Consider the following 18,455-nt stretch of genomic DNA (forward strand, 5'->3'; position numbering starts at 1 on the left):
CACTCTTTTTGCTTGAAATATTGTAACTCCACAAAACACACTTCCCTGAAGCAGGCATAAATGCTGTTACTACCCACCCTGTTCTCTGCCCCAGGAGGGCAGGTAATTATGCAAGGACCATAATTCATTACTGCTCTGACCCAGACTAGTTAACTCTGCTTAGTGTGGGGCTCCACGTATGAGACAGTTACAAACCTTTCAAAAACAAGATAAATGAGGAGTGGTTAAAATAATAAGATTATTAAGCTGATAGAAGGATGTTACTGACAATTTAAATAACGGCCTTCAGAACTGCATATGGTAAATGAATGATAAGCCACTTTTCTCTGCCTTTGAGTCCGAAAGTATTTGAAACACATCCCAAAAACAAAAAGGCAAAATCATTAGTATTATTACTAATATTATGTCGATACTGCAATAAAACAAACAGACAAACAACAACGTGCATGTCAGAGCTGGGAACACACATAAGCCCAGAAGCCGAGATTCAAACTTCGTTTTTAGATCTTTCCAAGTTTGGATGTCAGGAGAAAGAAAAAAGGTCCCTCGAGGCCACATGCAGAGGAAGGTCTGTAGACACAGACTAACATTCTGTTTCCTGCTTTTTATTTGATTTGATTCTTTGGGAAAAAGAAAAAAAAAAAAACAGATAAGAGTCACTGATGCACAGGTCAGCGTGATGCTAGCATACATGGGCTTTGAAAAGCTTCTGTAATTTCTGTCTCTGTGACTCTGTGCACTGCTGTTCAGAGCAAGAAAAACAAAGCTGGAGGTTGGTTTCCCGAACTCCACGGCCGCAGCCTTTTCCCCGCCAATGAAAGCACTGTCTCTTGATAGTCACTTCCGACGAGCAGTTATTTTATTTTCTACGATGTGCCAGACCCTGGGCAAGGTGCTATCTCAGAAGTCGGAGCGGGTGAGGGGCTGGGATAAGGGGGTACAGCCCACACTGGGGATCCAGCAGGGGCTGTGGGGGTCTCATGCTCACCCCCAGGACCTGATCTGAGCGCTTTCGTAGACCTTCTGAGTATTTTCCTTATAGAAAATAGGAGAATTTTGCTTTTCTCGTCTCCCTCATTCCTGTCCGTGCGTCCTAATAACCGTAGATTTCATTTTCCACCCAGCCAGACTCCTTGCTCCTCCCCGCTCGGTCCGGGGAGAACTCGTAAACGTCGTTGGTCACGAAGCCGCCCTCCACGCTCACCAGCGTCACGAAGCCGCTCTCGGACGGGTTCACAGCCATGTTGTCATAGTCACAAGACACGGCGTCGGGAGTGGCTTCTCCCGATCGCACTCGGAATGAAACGTTCTTCGCGTCTGGCCGCGTGTCGGCCAAGTCCGCCTCGCTTTGTTTCCGTATGACGTTGTAAACCTCCAGGTCCGGGCTGTTCCCGGGCTGAGCGGCGGGCCAGCGGGGATGCTGCGCCTTCGAGCTGGGGCCCGGCTGCTCCCGGCTCCTAGGAGGAGAGGGAACCAGGGCTGAGCAGGCAAGGGGGCTGGGGCATCCCGTGCCTCCCGTCCTGGCCGCAGGACGCCACCCTGGGCAGTCACTGCACGCTGCGCTTCTCAGCTACAGGTGGGGGCTTCGGGGTGGGGCGGGGCTAAAACAGGAAAGTGCCCCTTGTATCTATCAGCCACTGCTGCCAGAGCACAGAACAGTGGTGGTGATCCTGGGACCCCCAGAGCCCCCAGAGGGTCCACGGATAGAACTGCATAAGGGAAAATACCACATTAAAAAAAAATTTCTAAGTGAAATTTCCCCTGTCCTTCAATTCTGAATGTGGGCAATCAGTCCGAGTAGAAGCAGTAATACTTTTGACTTGATCACCAACAAAAATCATAGACATTTTCATATCACATCACAGTTCTTATTTAAGATGCCTTAATATATTTTATGCTCATCTCTACGTCAGTATTATACCCACCACTAAATAAAGAAGCATTAATAAAGAAGCCCATGTATTACTGTTTCACATTCATTTTTGGAAATATCTTGCTAAACTATACATCAATGTTATTGCTTCTCTTGCAATCTGATGTATTTCATTTTATGCATTTAAAATATTGTTCTGGGAAGGGGTCCACAGGCTTCACCAGACAGCTACAGGGGTCTTTGTCACAAAAAGAGTTAAAAATCCCTGAAATAGACTCCAGCGTTAAAGTCACAATTCCCAAATCGTGGCGAGGCGTTAAATAGAATAAGGAAAGGAAATCAAGAACCAACTGCAGAGCAAGCAGTTAAAAAATATATTTGCAGAGGGGAGGGCACAGCTCAGTGGTAGAGTGTGTGCTTAGCATGCACCAGGCCCTGGGCTCAGTCCCCAGAACCTGCATTAAAAATAAGTAAATAAATAAATAAACCTAATTACCTACCCCTACCTCCCCCCAAAAAGAAAATATACTTGCAATTTTTTGAACTGAATTCTGTTTTTACATGAAAAGGAGTTAACTAATAAAAATGATCATCCTAAGAGACAACATTTTTCTTTAATTTTTTTATTTTAATGGAAGTGCTGGAGATTGAACCCAGGACCTCATGCCTGCTAAGCATGTGCTCTACCACTGAGCTATACCCACCCCCTCAGGAGAGAACTTTTTTTGAGAGCTTACTGTATACCTGTTCTGTGTATATTAACTGCTTTAATTCTTCTAATAATCCTATAAAGAAGTTATTATTAAATGAAGTAGGTTCTACATTGGAATCTTACTAATTTGTCTTAAATTTGCCATCTAGGGAGTCAAGTCTTAAACTGTACCTTTGTTTTCCTATTGTAAAATGACAATGCCAGCCTTCTTCTATGTGTACCATGATGATGGGGAATAAAAAGGTAGCTGAGAAGAGCTCTGGGTACCTCAAAAATGGTGGTCCATGATCCATTAACAGAGGACAGACATTTTTGCAGTGAGAGCACACATTTCTGAGAGCACTTTGCTGAGTGACATGTGGGTACCCTGGTGAACGCAGTCTCCCCTTACGTCATGTAAAATCGTTCACATACAAAAATTAAAGAATGTAAGATCATTCTCTTAATCACAGCTAAGCGCACATGCTTAGTACTTCTGAGTGCCCTGAGCTCGCTGGAGAATTTACTCTCAAATGTACAGCAGGTGATTCTCTGGGAGCTGCCATGGCTTTTAATGAAGTAAAGAGGGCAATGTCCAAAATCTCAAAGAGTTCAGAAGACACAAAGATTTACATGATGAAGGTGTTACTTGCCTCCTTCTACAGATCCAAACCCAACATACACCAGCGGTGACCACGAGGAGAAGGAGAAGGGGGATGCTGGGGATGAGGATGTAGGCAAGATTCAGGGCAGCTTCTGAAAAGAAAGGCGTACATTGTCAGCATCAGTGATGTTTCTAAATCTTCAAAACAGGCTTAAACAAGCATAATCAACACCAAGTATTACAAGGAGCACATTCTGCAAGGAATAGATATACGTTTAACCCAGCCTGCAAAGTCTTCCAGTTTTAGTAAATGAGGATTTTCTACCTGTCCTATTATCTGCAGGAATAGAGAGAAAAGAAGCTTACATTTTCAGGTCTCTTGCAAAAGATAAGAAGGGTATTTCTGTGAATCAAATATTTTTTTCAGAGGAAAGAGATGATCTCTTTTCTTGTCCTCCCTCTTTGTAAACAAGGCAGAGGCTGTTTGAGGGAAATGACGTCTTTGCGTCTAAGGACAGAAATGGTCGTTTCCAAGATGGGATTTAGTTGGGGGGGCAGGGAGTAAACCAGGAGTCTCAGTGTTATAACCAGGAATGAGAAGGTCACGTGAAGCAGGCGAATCAGGCTGCAGAGCATTCGCAGCGTTTCTGGCTCAGACTGACTGGAACAAGTCGGGTCCATGAGCAGGGACTGTTGAGGGCACTCAGAGATCTCCCATCCAGAACTTCCTGTCCTTTAAGCCTTAGAACCAGAGAATTTTCCCTCAAGGGGCTTTGGGAGGAATCAAGGATTGAGGACTGGCCCCTCCCTTTCCTACTCCTACTGGTCCAAGATTCCTGACCCATCCAGAAGTTGTTGCTTTGTTCTTCTGTGAGGCTGCAAACCTGACAACCACCCCAAGACCCTCACACAAAACCCACTTTAAATATCACCGTGAATAACAATGAGCAATAAAAATGCTACCCACCTCTGCACAGCACTTTCTTCTTTTTCCAAAGCATTACATCTGTTGTGTGATAAAGAATTTGACTGGCCTTTGTCCCTCAGAGGGAGGCTCTAAATCTTTGGAATTTCTCAGGTAATAGGAGCGACTTTGTTATTCATGAGCCCCTTAGACCAGATCAGAGTTTACGTTGACAGAGATGACACAGGATAGGGGGCTGGTGGGGAAGGAGTGGGGCCTACGGGATGAGTTCAATGACACGGCCAATGATGGGTCAATGATCAAATCAGCTGTGCTGTGTAATGACAGCGCAATAAAATCTCTGCACACCAAAGCTCAGGGGAGCCTGCTGGTTGGTGAACACGTGGATGCGCCAGGACGGTGACAGGGCCTCCTGATTCCACAGGGAGAGGACACAGAGCCTCTCCACTGGGACCCTCCCAGATCTCACCTTACACGTTTCTTCAATTGGCTGGTTTGCATCCTTTATAACAAAAGGCAGTCACAGGCATAGTGTTTTCCCGAGTTCTGTGAGTTGTGCTAGTGAATAACTGAACATGAGTGGCTCGTGGGCACTCCGAGTGGATCAGAAGTGTGGGTGGCCTGGGGACCCCTGAACTTGTGCTGATATTGGAAGTAAGAAGCTGTCTTGTTGGGGACTGAGCCCTTAAGCTGTTGTGAGCCCTGCTAACTTGGGATGGCTAGTGTCAGAACTGAATTGCAGTATTGCAATATCCTATTTCATTTTATGGACACAGTAATGTTCTCAGGTAGGTGAGAAAAAACTTTTTTTTTTTCCCATTATGCAAATGATTAAATGGAAAAATTAAGTGATTTTTAAAAAGTTGCTCAGTGACAAACCCCCAGATCTTCCTCTCTTTGTTTTAATTGAGATCTAGTTGACGTACAGTATTATGTTAGTTTCGGATGTATTACGTATTGATTTGATATTTGCATACAACATGAAATGATCACCACAATAAGTCTAGTAAACAGCCCAGACTTTCCTCTTTAACCCAAGGAGAGAGTTGAGGCTGAAAGTACATTAGCACTTGGGGGAGGGTATAGCTCAGTGGTAGAGCGCATGCTTAGCATGCATGAGGTCCTGGGTTCAATCCCCAGTACCTCCATTAAAAATAAATAAAGGTAGTTCCCTGCCCCTCAAGAAAAAAACCAAAAAAATTTTAAAGTCCATTAGCACTCCTGTTTATCACCCCATTTTCTTTTATCTTTTATGATTTAACATTTAAGATGTTTACCCATTTCCTCTATTTGTCTCAAAAATTAATATTAATCATGGCTGTTGTGCATCATGGCCTGGGTTTTTCTGCTCTTATTTCTCTACATCCATTCTCTAGTCCACCCTATCCCCTGACCCCAACACCCTCCTCCACCCTCCCCACCCAGGCTTCTGGGTGGTTCTCAAGGCTCCCTCCCTCTTCATGCAGCTTTTCCCCTCCTGTCTCCTCTGTTCCCCCCAGTTGTCTTAGGATAACTCCATTTGCATATTTCACGGATGAAATCTAACATTTAATGCAGTTTTTACAAAGCCACAAGTGCCCTGTCTGGTTCCATTTTTAAGTAGCTGTGGGAAGGAACAAAGTAGGGAATGTAACCACGAGTAATTTGTGATCAAGAGAATCCAATGATCTGTTTTACCCTGGGAGAGTCTGTAGATACCTTTGCTTTCTTTTAGTGTTTCCGTGGCATCTTCTTTCTCTGTGTCTTCTGGAAGTATGGGTGTCGCTGGCTCTGTTCCTTCACCTGGAGAGAGACACATGGACTTGGGAACCTGGAAAAACACATCACAATCTAGATGTTCACTGAGGTCCTACCAGGTTCAGGGTAGGATGCCAAAAAGCAGTAGCAGTGTGACCAGTGCCATTTATAAACAGACAAGTAAAGAGCTGAATTTGCTGGGCTAGAGATTTACTTGTCTTCATCTTTCCGGTGCGACTCTTGCTGCCAAGAATCCCGTACAGACGCAACCAGCAGGCAGCTGGCATCAAGGCTCATAAGGCACTGAGGTGCCAAGGGGAAGGGCCAATGACACTTCTCGGACCATAAATTATCAGTGTGGCTCACTTCTTGTCTCGTTAGATTGAATTATTCCTTTCGCATTGTCAATAATGACAAGAGACATCCCAAACTGAATTTGCAGCTGTTCCTTTTCAGACGTTGGAGAGAAAGGCACCACTGGAGGTGAGATTAATGAACCACTTGTCATGACTGGGTGTGCATGTACCTGTCCAAATGGTCGAGGTTAACACCAGTGGTCTCTCCATTGAATATTCTGGTCTAAAGAACACATGGTTCTAGACCTAGAAAGAGGGATTGTGAAACAGCCCAAATTAACCCAAATTGCAAATGACAGTCTTACCTCCAGGTCTGGTAGAAGGAGCTGTTGGCTTCTCTGCAGCAGAAAGAAACAAGAATGAGAACAATAACCAAATTTCCACGCCATCTGGATGAAATTGGCAAGAGCATGGTCTTCATTGACTTGCTCATTTAGTCATCTGGTAAACCTTATTTAGTGTAATCAGACACCAGGAACTAGGTTAGCAAGTCCAAAGAATCACTTCTGCACAAGAGCTAGCCTTCCCCCGGCTTTACCTGGGTACTTTTTTTTCTTTTCAAAAAAAGTATTTTAAAACTTTTAAATATGAATATTTTCAAATATACCCCAAAGTGGAAAGACTGGTGCAATGAAGCCCTATGCACTGTCACGCAGCTTCAGCTCTGATCGATGTGCGGCTGGTCTGGTTTCAACTGTAATCCCTACTCTGTCCCAGCTATGCTCAGGCCTGGACTGTATTAAAGCAATCCAAGACGTCTGATCAATTCCTATCCGGGATGATGTCGAAGCAAGGGACTCTCTGGACTGTGTCACCGGGGCTCCCTTTTTGACTGGACTTCACCAGTTGGAGGCAGAGGCATTCTCTCAGTTCCACTAAAACCGTTCCCTCCCCTTGCTCCTTGAAGCCTGGGGGTAGGTAACAGTTTTAGCTGGTCCCCGGGCACTGCATCCTCTTGTGCCCTGTGCCCACACCTCTGCCGGTATCATCATAGTGTCCTCTGAGCGTGCCATCTCTTTCCTGCCAGGACTCAATCTAACACAGGCAATAACAAAATTCATCAAGAACATGGTTCTAAAAGACTAACTGGGTTCAAAATCCCAAAATAAAAGGATACGAAAACAAAAGTCAAAACCTCACATTTCCAAAAACGTTTAAAAAGCATAAACATTTAAATCACAGAGATCATAGGATGTAATGAAGAAAAGTGATGGGTCTTGCTTCCACTGCTCTGAAAAGGTGCCCCGCTAAGCCAGCCTCGGTCCTTGCAACCTCCCTGCCTGAGACAACTCTGTACGGTGAGAAGGGCCAGGTCTCTGGAGGGGAGTTCCTCTGTGTGGTTGAAGAGGGCGGAAGAAAACACTTTAGCAGCAAAAGCAGTCAAATTCAAACAATTTTAAAATGATGGGATTGTCTGGTCCCCAACTAGACGTAACTAACAAGTCACTCTCCTCTTGTCAGGAAAGGATGCAGAAATGAGGTCAAGCAGTTGGCTTCAGGGAGGTGGAAAACTTTAACAGAGCAAAAATCATGGCATGTCAAGTTCAAAGTCCGACATAATGGAGGAGTTTGGGGAACCCTGGCACAGCAAGACTACAGACTTGTAGCCAATTCAAAACCCCTAACAGATCTAGAAGCAAATGCCAGTTGAGTTTACAAGGCATTTACAGAGGGTGGCCTGAGGAGTTTAAACCTGCCCGTCAAAGTGCTGCCATCTGCCCAGTGCCGGTAAAATTGGTGTCCTTTATCACCTACCTCCTCTGGTTATTCTGTTTCCTTAAAGCCCCAGAAAATAATCTCACATGGCTGGTAGAGAGCTTGCAGGAATAATGGCCAGCAACCTTTCCCATTTCTCCTTCATTCCAAGTTCCTACAGTGCACAACCTCACATATGGAAAGAATAAGAATTTGTAATTGTCCACTGAGAGGGCTTTTTGTTTCTTACAGTTCTCATAATTCTTGTTTTATCATACATACATCAGATCCTTTCATTTCTTCATCCCTCTCGTAGCATCGGATACCTCTCTCCTTTGCTACAATTACTCCTCAGTGAGGAAGCATCATTACGTTTCCCTTTGTAAGAATTCCCAGTGTTTAACTGCTGGCATTTGCAACACTCTTTCTCAGAGACCACATGACAAATTCTTGGAACCAGCAGCTACTTGTGAAATGAGAGAGGAGGCTCAGAATGCAGCCACATAACTTGGGAGAGAATTCATTACCATCGGAATACTTGCAAATGAAATTGTTCCTCATGGTGCATCGGTCGTCATTCCACTGGAACATGTAGGGGCCCCCGATGCCGGCGGGGGCTGATGGCTGGTGGTACATGACCACGCAGATCTCACTGCCGCATGAAGGCTCATCCACGTACCAGTTCCTGCAGGAAAGGGGTCAACAGTGGTGGCAACTGGAGCAGGATACTGCAAGCCTGCAAAGCCTTGGTTTTCCCATCAAATTCCACTGAGCCACAAACTTAAGAGAGAGGGAGGAATTGAAGTGTTGCCAATAAGCAGAAGCGCACGCTTTCTAGGACGGACATCACAATCAGTCATCTGACATTTGCCACAGCCTCTCTGCAGGGAAGAATAGATTACCATATAATGTCTGCAAAGTAATTATGAGAAAAAGCAGCTGGCAGGGCCAGTCTGGACAGTCTGATTTCTTTTTTGATTTTGGCTAACTGGATTTTCTTTCTTTGTTTCTTTTTTTTTTTTTTAAAGACATCAGATGCGCTGAGAAGAGGCATGGCTTATCTCAGCCAGAGCTTGCCCTGCTCCCATCGCCCCATCCTTTTCAACAGCCATAACTGTCTTTCTAGCTCTAAGGAGTAGATAGAAAATTCAAGCATCTGAGCAAGACTTTCCAAAATGTGAAGGCTTCAAAGCAGGAGAAGGGGTGGGGACATGAATGGGAGGCCCACATCGTCTTTTTCAGTTTTTAAGTTGTTCCCACTTCATCAGGCTGGTAAGCCCTGTCAGCCTCTGCTGCCTGATTTCTTGTCTTGGTCTCCCTGGCTCCTGGATGGGGTGTCTTAGCAGCCTTCAGGGTACTTGGAATTAAATGGTGCCGCCATCTCGTTGGGTATGTGGGTGCCAGGTTAAAGCCTCTGATTCCATAGATAGTCTAAATCCTGCGGGCACCCACCCCGTGTGCTGACTCTGGGCCGGCCTTGGTAGTCTGCTGGGTTACCCAGCTAAGCTGTCTCCTTGCGGGACCCAGATCATGCCCTGATGCTCAGACTTTAGCTGAGCCCTGCTGCTCTGCCTAGCTCTTGTTGGAGCCCCTTCTTAGGAGACAGCTAAGACAGGTCTCCAGGTAGCACCCCAGTACGGCTCTGCTTGAGTCTTGTGCTGCCGTCCTCCAAAAGGAAAATCCTTTCCTGCACCCACTGTGCTGAGTTTGCCTGGATAATAGCTGAGCTTGCCACACTGCTCGGACACTGCCTGGACAGCTGGGGACCCTGCCTGGGGCTGGGCTCTGCGCCTCATTAGTTACCTCCAGGCCATTTCCCAACCCTGTTGGTGGACCTCCTACCTTGACTTGTCTTGTCCTCCTCCCCACCGGCCCTCTGGCTTTATGTTCTTTATCTCACAGATGATGGAATGGATGCAATATTATGCCTGGCATCTAGTTTCTGGCACCAGCTTTCAGGCTAGGAACTCGCTGCTAGAAGGAGGAAGGCCCTGCCACACCATGGCCAGTGCACATGATAATAATTTCATCTATTCTCCCAAAGGGACTTATGGCCATTTACTCAAGTAACCATATCCTGGGGAAAGAGAAATACACAAATATTACAAGGGCAGTTGGACACAGGGTGCAAGTCAACCCAAAGACTTGAAGTGTTATTAAGGCTACCCATTTGAGTGGGAGCATATTGAGGCCAAGTATTAAATGGGTTTCTGGCTCAGGATCAGCTCCCAGTGGGACTCATCCAGTGGTCGTTATTCAATCTCAAAATATATGAATTAAAAACCTATGGGGTAAGAGCTAATAGTGGAGAAGGTCAAATGGAAGCCTCTGAAATTGCACTCTTCCCCATCCTCTCCAAGGTACTAAATAAAGACCAGTGTCTTAACTAGATGAAGATGACAGAAAGTAGTGCCACCTTTCAAGACCCAGAGACTAGGAGAATGGTATTCCCTGTCATGTCTCTATGTAATTTGCTAGTCTGGCTTCTGCAAAAATCAGGCAGTCCTGAAGGATGACAATGGAGTAGCACAAATTGAACCAAGTAGAAGCCTCCATTGCACTGCTAAGCCTCATGTGGTATCTTTGCTAGAGCTGGTTAACGTGCCCTTGGGTCCCTGGTTTGCAGATTTGGCGAGCACATTCTTTCTTATCTGTATCAGAAAGAGAATCAGAAACAGTTTGCATTCATCTGCAATGGACAACAGGGTACACTTACAATCTTGCCTCAGGATTGTGTTAACCTTCCTACCTGTTGTCATAATATGATGTGAAGAGACCTGGACCGTCCTGGTAGCTTGCAGAGAATCACACAGGTCCGCCATGTTGCTGACATCATTGCTAGATGAACAAGGACTGGAGGCCTTAGTAAGACTTATGGGCTCTAAGGGTTGGGAGATAAATCTGAAGATTCAGGGCCCTGCTACTTTGTGAAAATGTGCAGCTGTCTTGTGATCTAGGGAACGCCAGAACATCTCTTTCAAATTAAAGGATAAATTACTGCCTCTCAGAATAATATGAACCATCTTGCAATAATTTGAAGAAGGAAGCATTGCACTTGGCAGGCCTCTTTGGGTTCTAGAGGCTGAGTATTTCACACCTGGAAATACTGCTTGGCACGTTTATCAGCTGACATGAAAGACAGCTGTCTCTGAGTGGGGCCTCGGGCAGAAAAGGGCTCTGAAGCAGTTCTAGGCTGTGGTGTAAGCAGATTTGCCCCTTGGGCCACATAATCCAGCAGACCCTATTATTAGAGGTATCAGTGGTGAGAGTAATAATACCACATAGAATGAGTGCAAGCCCCAGTGGCAGAATCACAACGCAGACCCTTAGGATTGCGTGGGAAGGCCATATTATCTGTAGCTGAGACAAAATCACCTTTTGCCAAGCAAACCTTGGCTTGCTGCTAGGCAAGGAGCACCAAGAGACCATGCAATCCAACTCGCTCATCATGACTGAGATACCGGAAGACACACCTCGTCAGAAAAATTGGGCAGGCCTGGAATCGATCCATTATAAAACAGAAGAGGTACATTCAGGACCGAAGTGCACAGCATGAGCACTAGGACAGACGGCCATGACATCTCCCACTGTGGAACAGAGCCTGTCTCCCAGCTTACTCCTGGAAGGGAGTCCGTCATGACTAGCTCACAGACTCAGTCTAAGCTTGGTTCATGGATGAGTCGGCCACGCATCAGGGTGCAACTCCAAATGGGCAGCAGCTACACCACAGCCCCGCTCAGAGGTGGCCTTGAAAGATCAAGTGGCAAGGAGACGTCCTCCCGATGGCCAGAGCTTAGCTGGTGCCCCTAGCTAGCCACCTTATATGAAAAGAGAAGTAATTGGAGGTTAGAATATATAAAAACTCAGGGGTAAGGCAAAGAGCTTGGCCAACTGATCAGGAGTCTAAGAGGAGAAAGGGTGGAAGACTGGGGACAAGGTGTTCTTGGATAGAGTGATGTGCATAGACATACAGGAGGAGGCATCAAATATGGAGATCTCTGTGGTAAAGACAACCAAGAGGCACCTAGCATGGAAGAGGCACTAAACAACCCGGGAGACAGAGTGACTCAGCCAGCTGATGCCAGCCAGCCTGTTACCAGCTGCCCCAGTGCTGGTGTGACGGATACATACTGGAGTAGCCGTGGTGGCAGGGATGGCGGCTACGCATAGGCTCAGCAGTATCCGCTCCCTGTCACCATGGCCAATCCAGCTACTGCCCAGCACCCAGCCTGCCAGGAACAGAGGCCAGACCAGCACTGGGCGGCAAGCTGACTACACTGGACCCCTTCCATCCTGAGAGGGGCAATGATTCATGTTGCTAGGAAGAGGCACACAGTCTGGATATGGGTTTGCCTTTCCTGCCTCAGGGTCTTGGCACCACCATCTAAACGCTTACACAGTATCTGATCTAACAGCACAGCATCCCATACAACACCTCATCAGACCAAGAGACATGCTTTATAGCAAAGGAGATGGGGGAGTAGACAGGGGGTTTACTAGTTGTATCACACATTCGGCCATCCTGAAGCTGCCAGTCTGACAGAGCGATGGATGAGCTTGTTGAAAACACAGCTGAAGCACTAGCTTAGAGGCAATACTTTGTGAAGATGGAGCACCATCCTCCAAGATGCAGTGCACACTTTGAATCAATGACCTATGTATCATCCTGTGTCCCCATAAGTAAGCTGGGGTCTAGGAACCAAGGGGGTGGAAGCCCTGCTCACCATCACTTGGGGAATTTGTGCTTCTTGTCTCTGCAATGTTGAGCTCTGTGGGTTTAGGGGTCCTGGTACCCAAAGAGGGCATCCTTCCACCAGAAGATCCAGCAAGAGTCTTACTGAACTATGAGCTTTGGCTGCCACTTGGAGACCTGGGATATTTGTGTCCAGGGACCCGCAGGCAAGAAGAGGAGTCATGATCTTTACAGGAGGTACTGACACTCATGACGAGAAGGTATCTCTGCTATTACACATTATAGGCAGGAAGAAATATGTTTGGCACCCAGGTTATCTACTTGGGTACCTGTCGGTACTCACATGCTTAATTTTGGTGGTAAATGGAAAAGTGCAACCACTCCAGCCCAAGAAGTACCAGCTGACTAGGGCCTCAGGGATGAGGGTCTGGGTCTCGCCACAAGGTAAGCAAGCCATTGAGGCTCCCCGAGCAGAGGGTGAGGGGGAATGTAGACTGAATAGAGGAGGAGGGAGGTCAGTAGGTATCACTCATCTGGGACCAGCTGCAGTGATGGGGAGTGTGGTTCCTCCTACTAACCTTCCTTTTTAGAGTTTCTCCCAGGAAAAGAGGCCCATGAGACTCTTGGAGGAGATACTCCCGGAACTTAGATGAAGGTGTGGAACTGATTAGCATAAGCATAACGTGGACTTGGATAGATACTGACATGCTGTCTTAAATATATGTTCTAATCTTCATTCTTTTGATTGAAAAGGGGTTTTTAAACTCCCCCTCCCCCATATTATTGTTTACAAATTAGATTTTCTATTTTGTGAACTGTTGGTTGGGGCTCTTCCCTCTTTGTCTTTTGGGCTTTTATTGACTTCCATAAACGGCTAGTGCTTTATTGACTTTTTAATAAAGTCTTCATTGTAAAAAGATAGTAATTCTGTTAACTTTGCTACATTTTCCCAGTCTTATATCTGCCTTTTACTTTGGATATTTTTGGACATTTTTCCATGTCACTGCATTTCTTAAGAAGAAACGATGGCCATGCCACAGTGCTGGGGGCAGGTGTGTGATGTGAGTCCAGTGTGGTGGATTTGGAAGGGCCCTGTCAACTGCAGGCTTCCTTAAGTCCCCTCTTGGCCAATGCAGAGAATTAGATCTTGGCTCTAATTTCTTGCCTGTCATTCCTTGTGGCCTGGGGCCCTATCTTGAATCTTCAGCCCACAGGCCTTTAATGTCTCACTGGGGTTCTAGTCCAAACGGGCAGATAGGCAGAACCACTGGCTTCAAGCATCGTGTACCATTGAAACAATGCTTCTGGGCCACACCCTCCTGAACAGAGCTCTCAGGACATGAGTTGGGCCCCAGTTAGAGCTGATTCACCACCTTGGCCACTTTGGTCACTGGCTATGCCAGTACTGTTGTCCCTCAGGGTTTTGCCTGCCCCACTAACTGGGCCCCGTGGCTCCAGCCTGCCTCCTTTCTGAGTTATGTGCAGTGAGTTAGCCGCTGTGAGTTCACACACTTACCTAAATGTTGCTGTGCTCCCGTCGGTCCAGGCATAAAGGTCCCGGCAGGCCGTGCCGTTGCCCCGTTTCTCCTCACTCCTCCTGAGCCCGATCCAGAAATCGCCATCAGAAGCCAGCAGGTTTTCAATGAACTTTTCTATCAGTCTCTGTTCATCTTCAGACTCGATGCTGACGAGCTGGCCCCCATCCCTCCTGCAGGCCACTCTGGCTTCTTCAAAGTTCAGTCTTCGAGAAGCATCATGGGAATAAACGACTTTGTAACAAGGCCGCTGTGTTCCACCCCGGCACACCTGCTGCCCTACAGAAAAAAGAGGCCAACCTGTTTCAGTGCCCCCAAAAGCCTACCAGGGCCGGGCTGCTTGGAGGCACCTGAATGAAGCTACCCCCAGGCAGGAATTCTGACCACTCATCAGTGGACCCTTTTAGCATCACTTAGGCTTTCAAAGCAAATGAACATCACGTTGCTGCATGAGGATGCAAACTAAACTGTGTAGGAACTCCGCGTTTTGTTTGTTCCATTACAGATTACTGAAAAGCAAATATTTTAAAATTAAGTTTTAAAAGGGAGGTAGATGAAGATGTATGGTTTCACTTAAAGTTACACAAATAACACTTCTTGCCATCAGGGAGCCTCAGGGGGTAGTGTGGCTTAAAGTCAGTTATCTCTGTTTGGGGGTTCCTTTAGGTAGGAGAGGTTTTCTGATGTCAAAGGTGAGCTCCTCTACATTGGAGCCCTCTGCCTTTGCAGCGGGACTGAGAATCACCCAGTCTGTGGTATAAGCGGAAGCTAAGAACATCAGAGCCGTGGGGTTTTCCGCTACTGATCTCATCTAAAGACATCAGCTAAGGTTTACTGAGCTCTTACTATGAGGCATGTCCTATGCTAAGGGCTTTTATATTTACATACGTACTTCATCCCACTGAATGCTTATAATTCCCTGATGTAGAGATTGTTTGTGCCCCATTTTACAGAATGGACAACTGAGGCTCAGAAAAATTAAGTAGTTTCGCAAAGGTCATATAAACTATCAGTAGCATCACCTGAGTCAGAGCCCTGATCTAATTACAAAGTTATAGTATAACCACTGAGCCGTGCTCTCCACGCCACCCCAGGATCACGTTGCATTGGGAGTCCCTGTCATGTGTCTCATCTGATTGATACCTGAAGGCCTGAAAACCGTCTAGGACAAACGGATGGGATTCTACTGAGGTCGAATAACAAATCGTTCACCATTTACCCACCACCCTAGCTTGTGTCTGGGTGCCTGAAGCCTTGCCACACCAAAAACATTAGCCTCATCGCTCCTTTGTTCAATCAGCATGTACAGCGTATAATGCTCTGTGTCTGGTGCTGTGCTAGGTGCCGGGAATACAGAAACACATGCCATGTCCTTGCCCACAGGAACACACAGCATGTGTTTCTGAATCCAGATGTACGAGTGAAAACCTGATTTCAGCAAGGGGAATCCCTTGCAATGGAGAGCCAGATCGTGGGTCGGGGGTGTGACCTGCTGCCAAAGAGGAAGGGATAAAGGATTTTGGTTTGGGAACCTCTTCCCAGCCATCACGGAATGTTCTCATCTTTCTAATTTGTTTTGCAACTGTGCAGGGAGCCAGATGGCATTTGTTAGTCCCAGTACTGTCCAGAATACAGGGCAAAAGGCCACGGACAGTTAACTGCATTTTCAGTGCTAAATGGGAACAGAGCACACGCAGATAATCCAGAAAGCTCCTATGAATTCTTATTTTCTATTTCTTCTTTCATCGCTTTTGTAAAGAAATTCTCAGTGATCAACAAGTTGTTAAAGTTTTGCATCTTCTCCTCTTCTCTATCATTTTTCTACAGTTGCTAGAGGAACTCTAACAGGATTGTTTCATCAGCAAACTAGGAGGCCTCAAAAGCAGGACATTTTCAGCAAGGTGTTCCAGAGAGACTGGGGACCACTGGTCAGAGAGGCTGTGGCTGGGATGCTGCCGCGGAGAAGGAGAGCCAGTCCCGCTTCTGTGCGTCCTTAAATGCAGAAATGAGGCAGCTGAGGGAAAATAAATGAGCCCCAGGAACTCCTAACCTGGAGTTGAATTTCCTGGCAGTCCCCTCTTTTCCATCGTTGGATTATCAAGGGAAAACATAACACCTTAAACGAGTTTCCTGTATGGCCCAGCCTGGCCACACATCCCAGGTCAGCCAGTGAGCGCCAGAGAAGGCCGGAGCTGGAAAGAGGCCGAGGGTGCATCTGGTTCCCCTGCCTTCAGGAAGTGTCTCTCCCCTCTCATTTGCAGGAAGAGGGGGGGCAGGAAGGACTTCTGTTCCCCACCACCGAGGACAGAGTCGGTGCAATCCTCAACCCAAACAGCCGAACTCAGTTACCCTCGTCTTTCGCAGCCCTGCATCTCAGCCCATCCGGAAACCAACTTAAGATTCTTTCAATCAGCTTCGGAAGCACGGATAACAGAGTGGAGGTTTTCATTTTCCTCCATCCTTCTTGGCCAATCTGTTGCCTGCGAAGGAAATCTGAGACAGGGGCACGGACATCCCTCCCCGACTCCGACATGCAGGACAAATGGAAGAGGCAAGAAGCCAGAGCACTGTACCTCCTCTGAGGTCCAAGTCCGAGGCTGCAGTGACACGACAGGAGGAAGGAAGCAGAGAGAGTCATTCCGCCGAGGCAGGCGGGGCTTGCCCCGCGCTAACTAGGCTTCTTTCCCAACCTTTAAGCGCTCTTCTTCCAGGCGCTGGATCCTGCCACCCTCCCCTCCCAGAGGAGACCGGGACTAGCAGGCTGGGCTCCCACGGCACAGCGGATCCCGAATCCCAACGTCTCTGGGGACAGGAGACCTCCCTCCTTGGGGGTCCCGGGGACTACTGCGCCGCGCTCAATGGAGCGGACCGAGGGGGCGTCTACGAGAGCAGTTTGCTCGCTGTCTCGCCTGCCCTAAGCCTCCCGGTATTCCGGTGACTGGGCCGAGAACGGACTTTCAGCGATCCAGGACACGCAGGGAACCGGCGCTGCTCTCAGCCGCCGGGCGATTGCTCCCCTGGAAGCAAGGGGCGCCCGACGGCCGAGTGCACTGGTGGGGCGGGGGTGCCGCCCCTACATCCACCCCACGTAGGGTCAGAGAAGAGGCACCGTGGCCCTGAAGCAGCGGCTTGGGTGCTGTGGGTGCACCAGACGAGCGCGCCCGGGAACCAGCCCCCGCCCCAGAGCGCGCACTCACCGCTTAGCAGGCGACCGCTCGCGCCCCCGGGCCCCGTCCGCAGCGCGGCCAGCAGCGCGGCCAGCAGCGCGGCTCCCGGCCGCATGGCCCGGCTCGGGTGCGCCTTCGGACGCCTGGGCGCTACGGCGGCGGAGCGGGCGGACCGGCAGCGGCGTGTGCGACAGCTCCAGCGGCGGCAGCAGCATCTCCCGAAGACCGACGTACCCGGCACCGGGAGGAGGCGGGAAGGGCGCGGAGCCAGCCCGCCGCCCCTCCGCCCCCGGGAACGTCACCGCGGGGAGGGCAGCCCGGCCGGCTGGCCCGCCCCCGAGCGCCTCAGTCTGCGCGCTTGGCGCCAGACACCCGGCCCGCCCGCGGGGAGTGAGCAGAGGAGGGGAGCCAGCTCCCTGCTCCTCTCCGAGCTTCCCTGGGAGATCCTGCACTTGCCCCGGGCGCGGGGCCGAGGAAGATCCCAGTCTCGCTTCTCCGAAATCTAATGAAGACGGCACTGTGGCTAAAAACCGGACCACATCTTGGCCCCACTCCTCGGGGGCATCGTCCCAGGCTCCGCACTTGGGCCAATGGGAGAGGCAAACTCTGAGACCTGCCTGGGGCTCGGTAGGCTGCAGTCCAGGCACTCAGGGCTACACCTGAGAAAGGAATCGTGGGGAGAACAGATGCTCAGGTAGGCAGTGTGCCCACTGGTCAGGCAAGTTACGGGACAGAGTAGAGCGCGTCCAGAGGAGACAAAGTTAGTTTTGGCCGAGAGGAGAATGATCCTACCAGAAACCACAGGGTGTCCTGCCCAGCAAGGAAAAAATACTGCTTTTTGCAGGGCACATGGGTGGGGGTGATTGTCCAGCCTCGGACTTACGCTAGAAAGGAGATGACCCGCTCCCCTCCCCCCGGGAAAGAATGACCCCATTTCCTCTGGAAAAGCTTTCCTCACCACCGTAGCCCTCGATGTGTGCTCCTTCTAACTCCTACCATAGGCTTTTTTTTTTTTTAACATTTGCTTCTTACAGTAAGCAAAATATTTTCCAATATATTCAAATAATAGTGAGCCTCCTGTCCAAAAACTAAAGTACTGAGTGGTGGAGTGTGGGTCTGATTTCTTCGCCCTTTCTCCAGCACCACGCTCTTGTGAAGCGGGGCAGAAGCCCCATCTAG

General features: G+C 48.3%; 1 protein-coding gene and 1 non-coding gene across 2 annotated transcripts; one reads left to right on the plus strand and one right to left on the minus strand.

Annotated features, from left to right (window-relative positions):
* Window positions 1-383: 383 nt before the first annotated feature.
* LAYN (layilin) lies at window positions 384-17,969 on the minus strand. The gene is made up of 7 exons (XM_032472339.1): window positions 17,307-17,969; window positions 14,091-14,388; window positions 8,409-8,566; window positions 6,492-6,524; window positions 5,792-5,875; window positions 3,218-3,320; window positions 384-1,457 (listed from the first exon to the last, which is right to left on the minus strand). The coding sequence occupies exons 1-7, from the start codon at window positions 17,389-17,391 to the stop codon at window positions 1,094-1,096; spliced, it is 1,125 nt and encodes a 374-aa protein (XP_032328230.1). The 5' UTR covers window positions 17,392-17,969; the 3' UTR covers window positions 384-1,093.
* Window positions 5,170-5,241, plus strand: TRNAA-AGC. The gene has a single exon. It is a non-coding gene; the product is annotated as a tRNA-Ala (tRNA).
* Window positions 17,970-18,455: the final 486 nt, after the last annotated feature.

This window comes from Camelus ferus, chromosome 33 (genome assembly GCF_009834535.1).
Source record: "Camelus ferus isolate YT-003-E chromosome 33, BCGSAC_Cfer_1.0, whole genome shotgun sequence".
NCBI classification, from domain to species: Eukaryota; Metazoa; Chordata; class Mammalia; order Artiodactyla; family Camelidae; genus Camelus; species Camelus ferus.

What these genes read in the sequence shown, in the direction of transcription:
- LAYN (XM_032472339.1), bottom strand. Translation starts at nt 17,391, where the DNA reads ATGCGGCCGGGAGCCGCGCTGCTGGCCGCGCTGCTGGCCGCGCTGCGG. An exon ending in GGGAGCACAGCAACATTTAG is followed by an intron (nt 8,567 to 14,090) that starts GTAAGTGTGTGA and finishes CCTTTCCTGCAG; the next exon opens with GAACTGGTACGTGGATGAGC. An exon ending in GTTTGGATCTGTAGAAGGAG is followed by an intron (nt 1,458 to 3,217) that starts GCAAGTAACACC and finishes CTCTCCTCCTAG; the next exon opens with GAGCCGGGAGCAGCCGGGCC.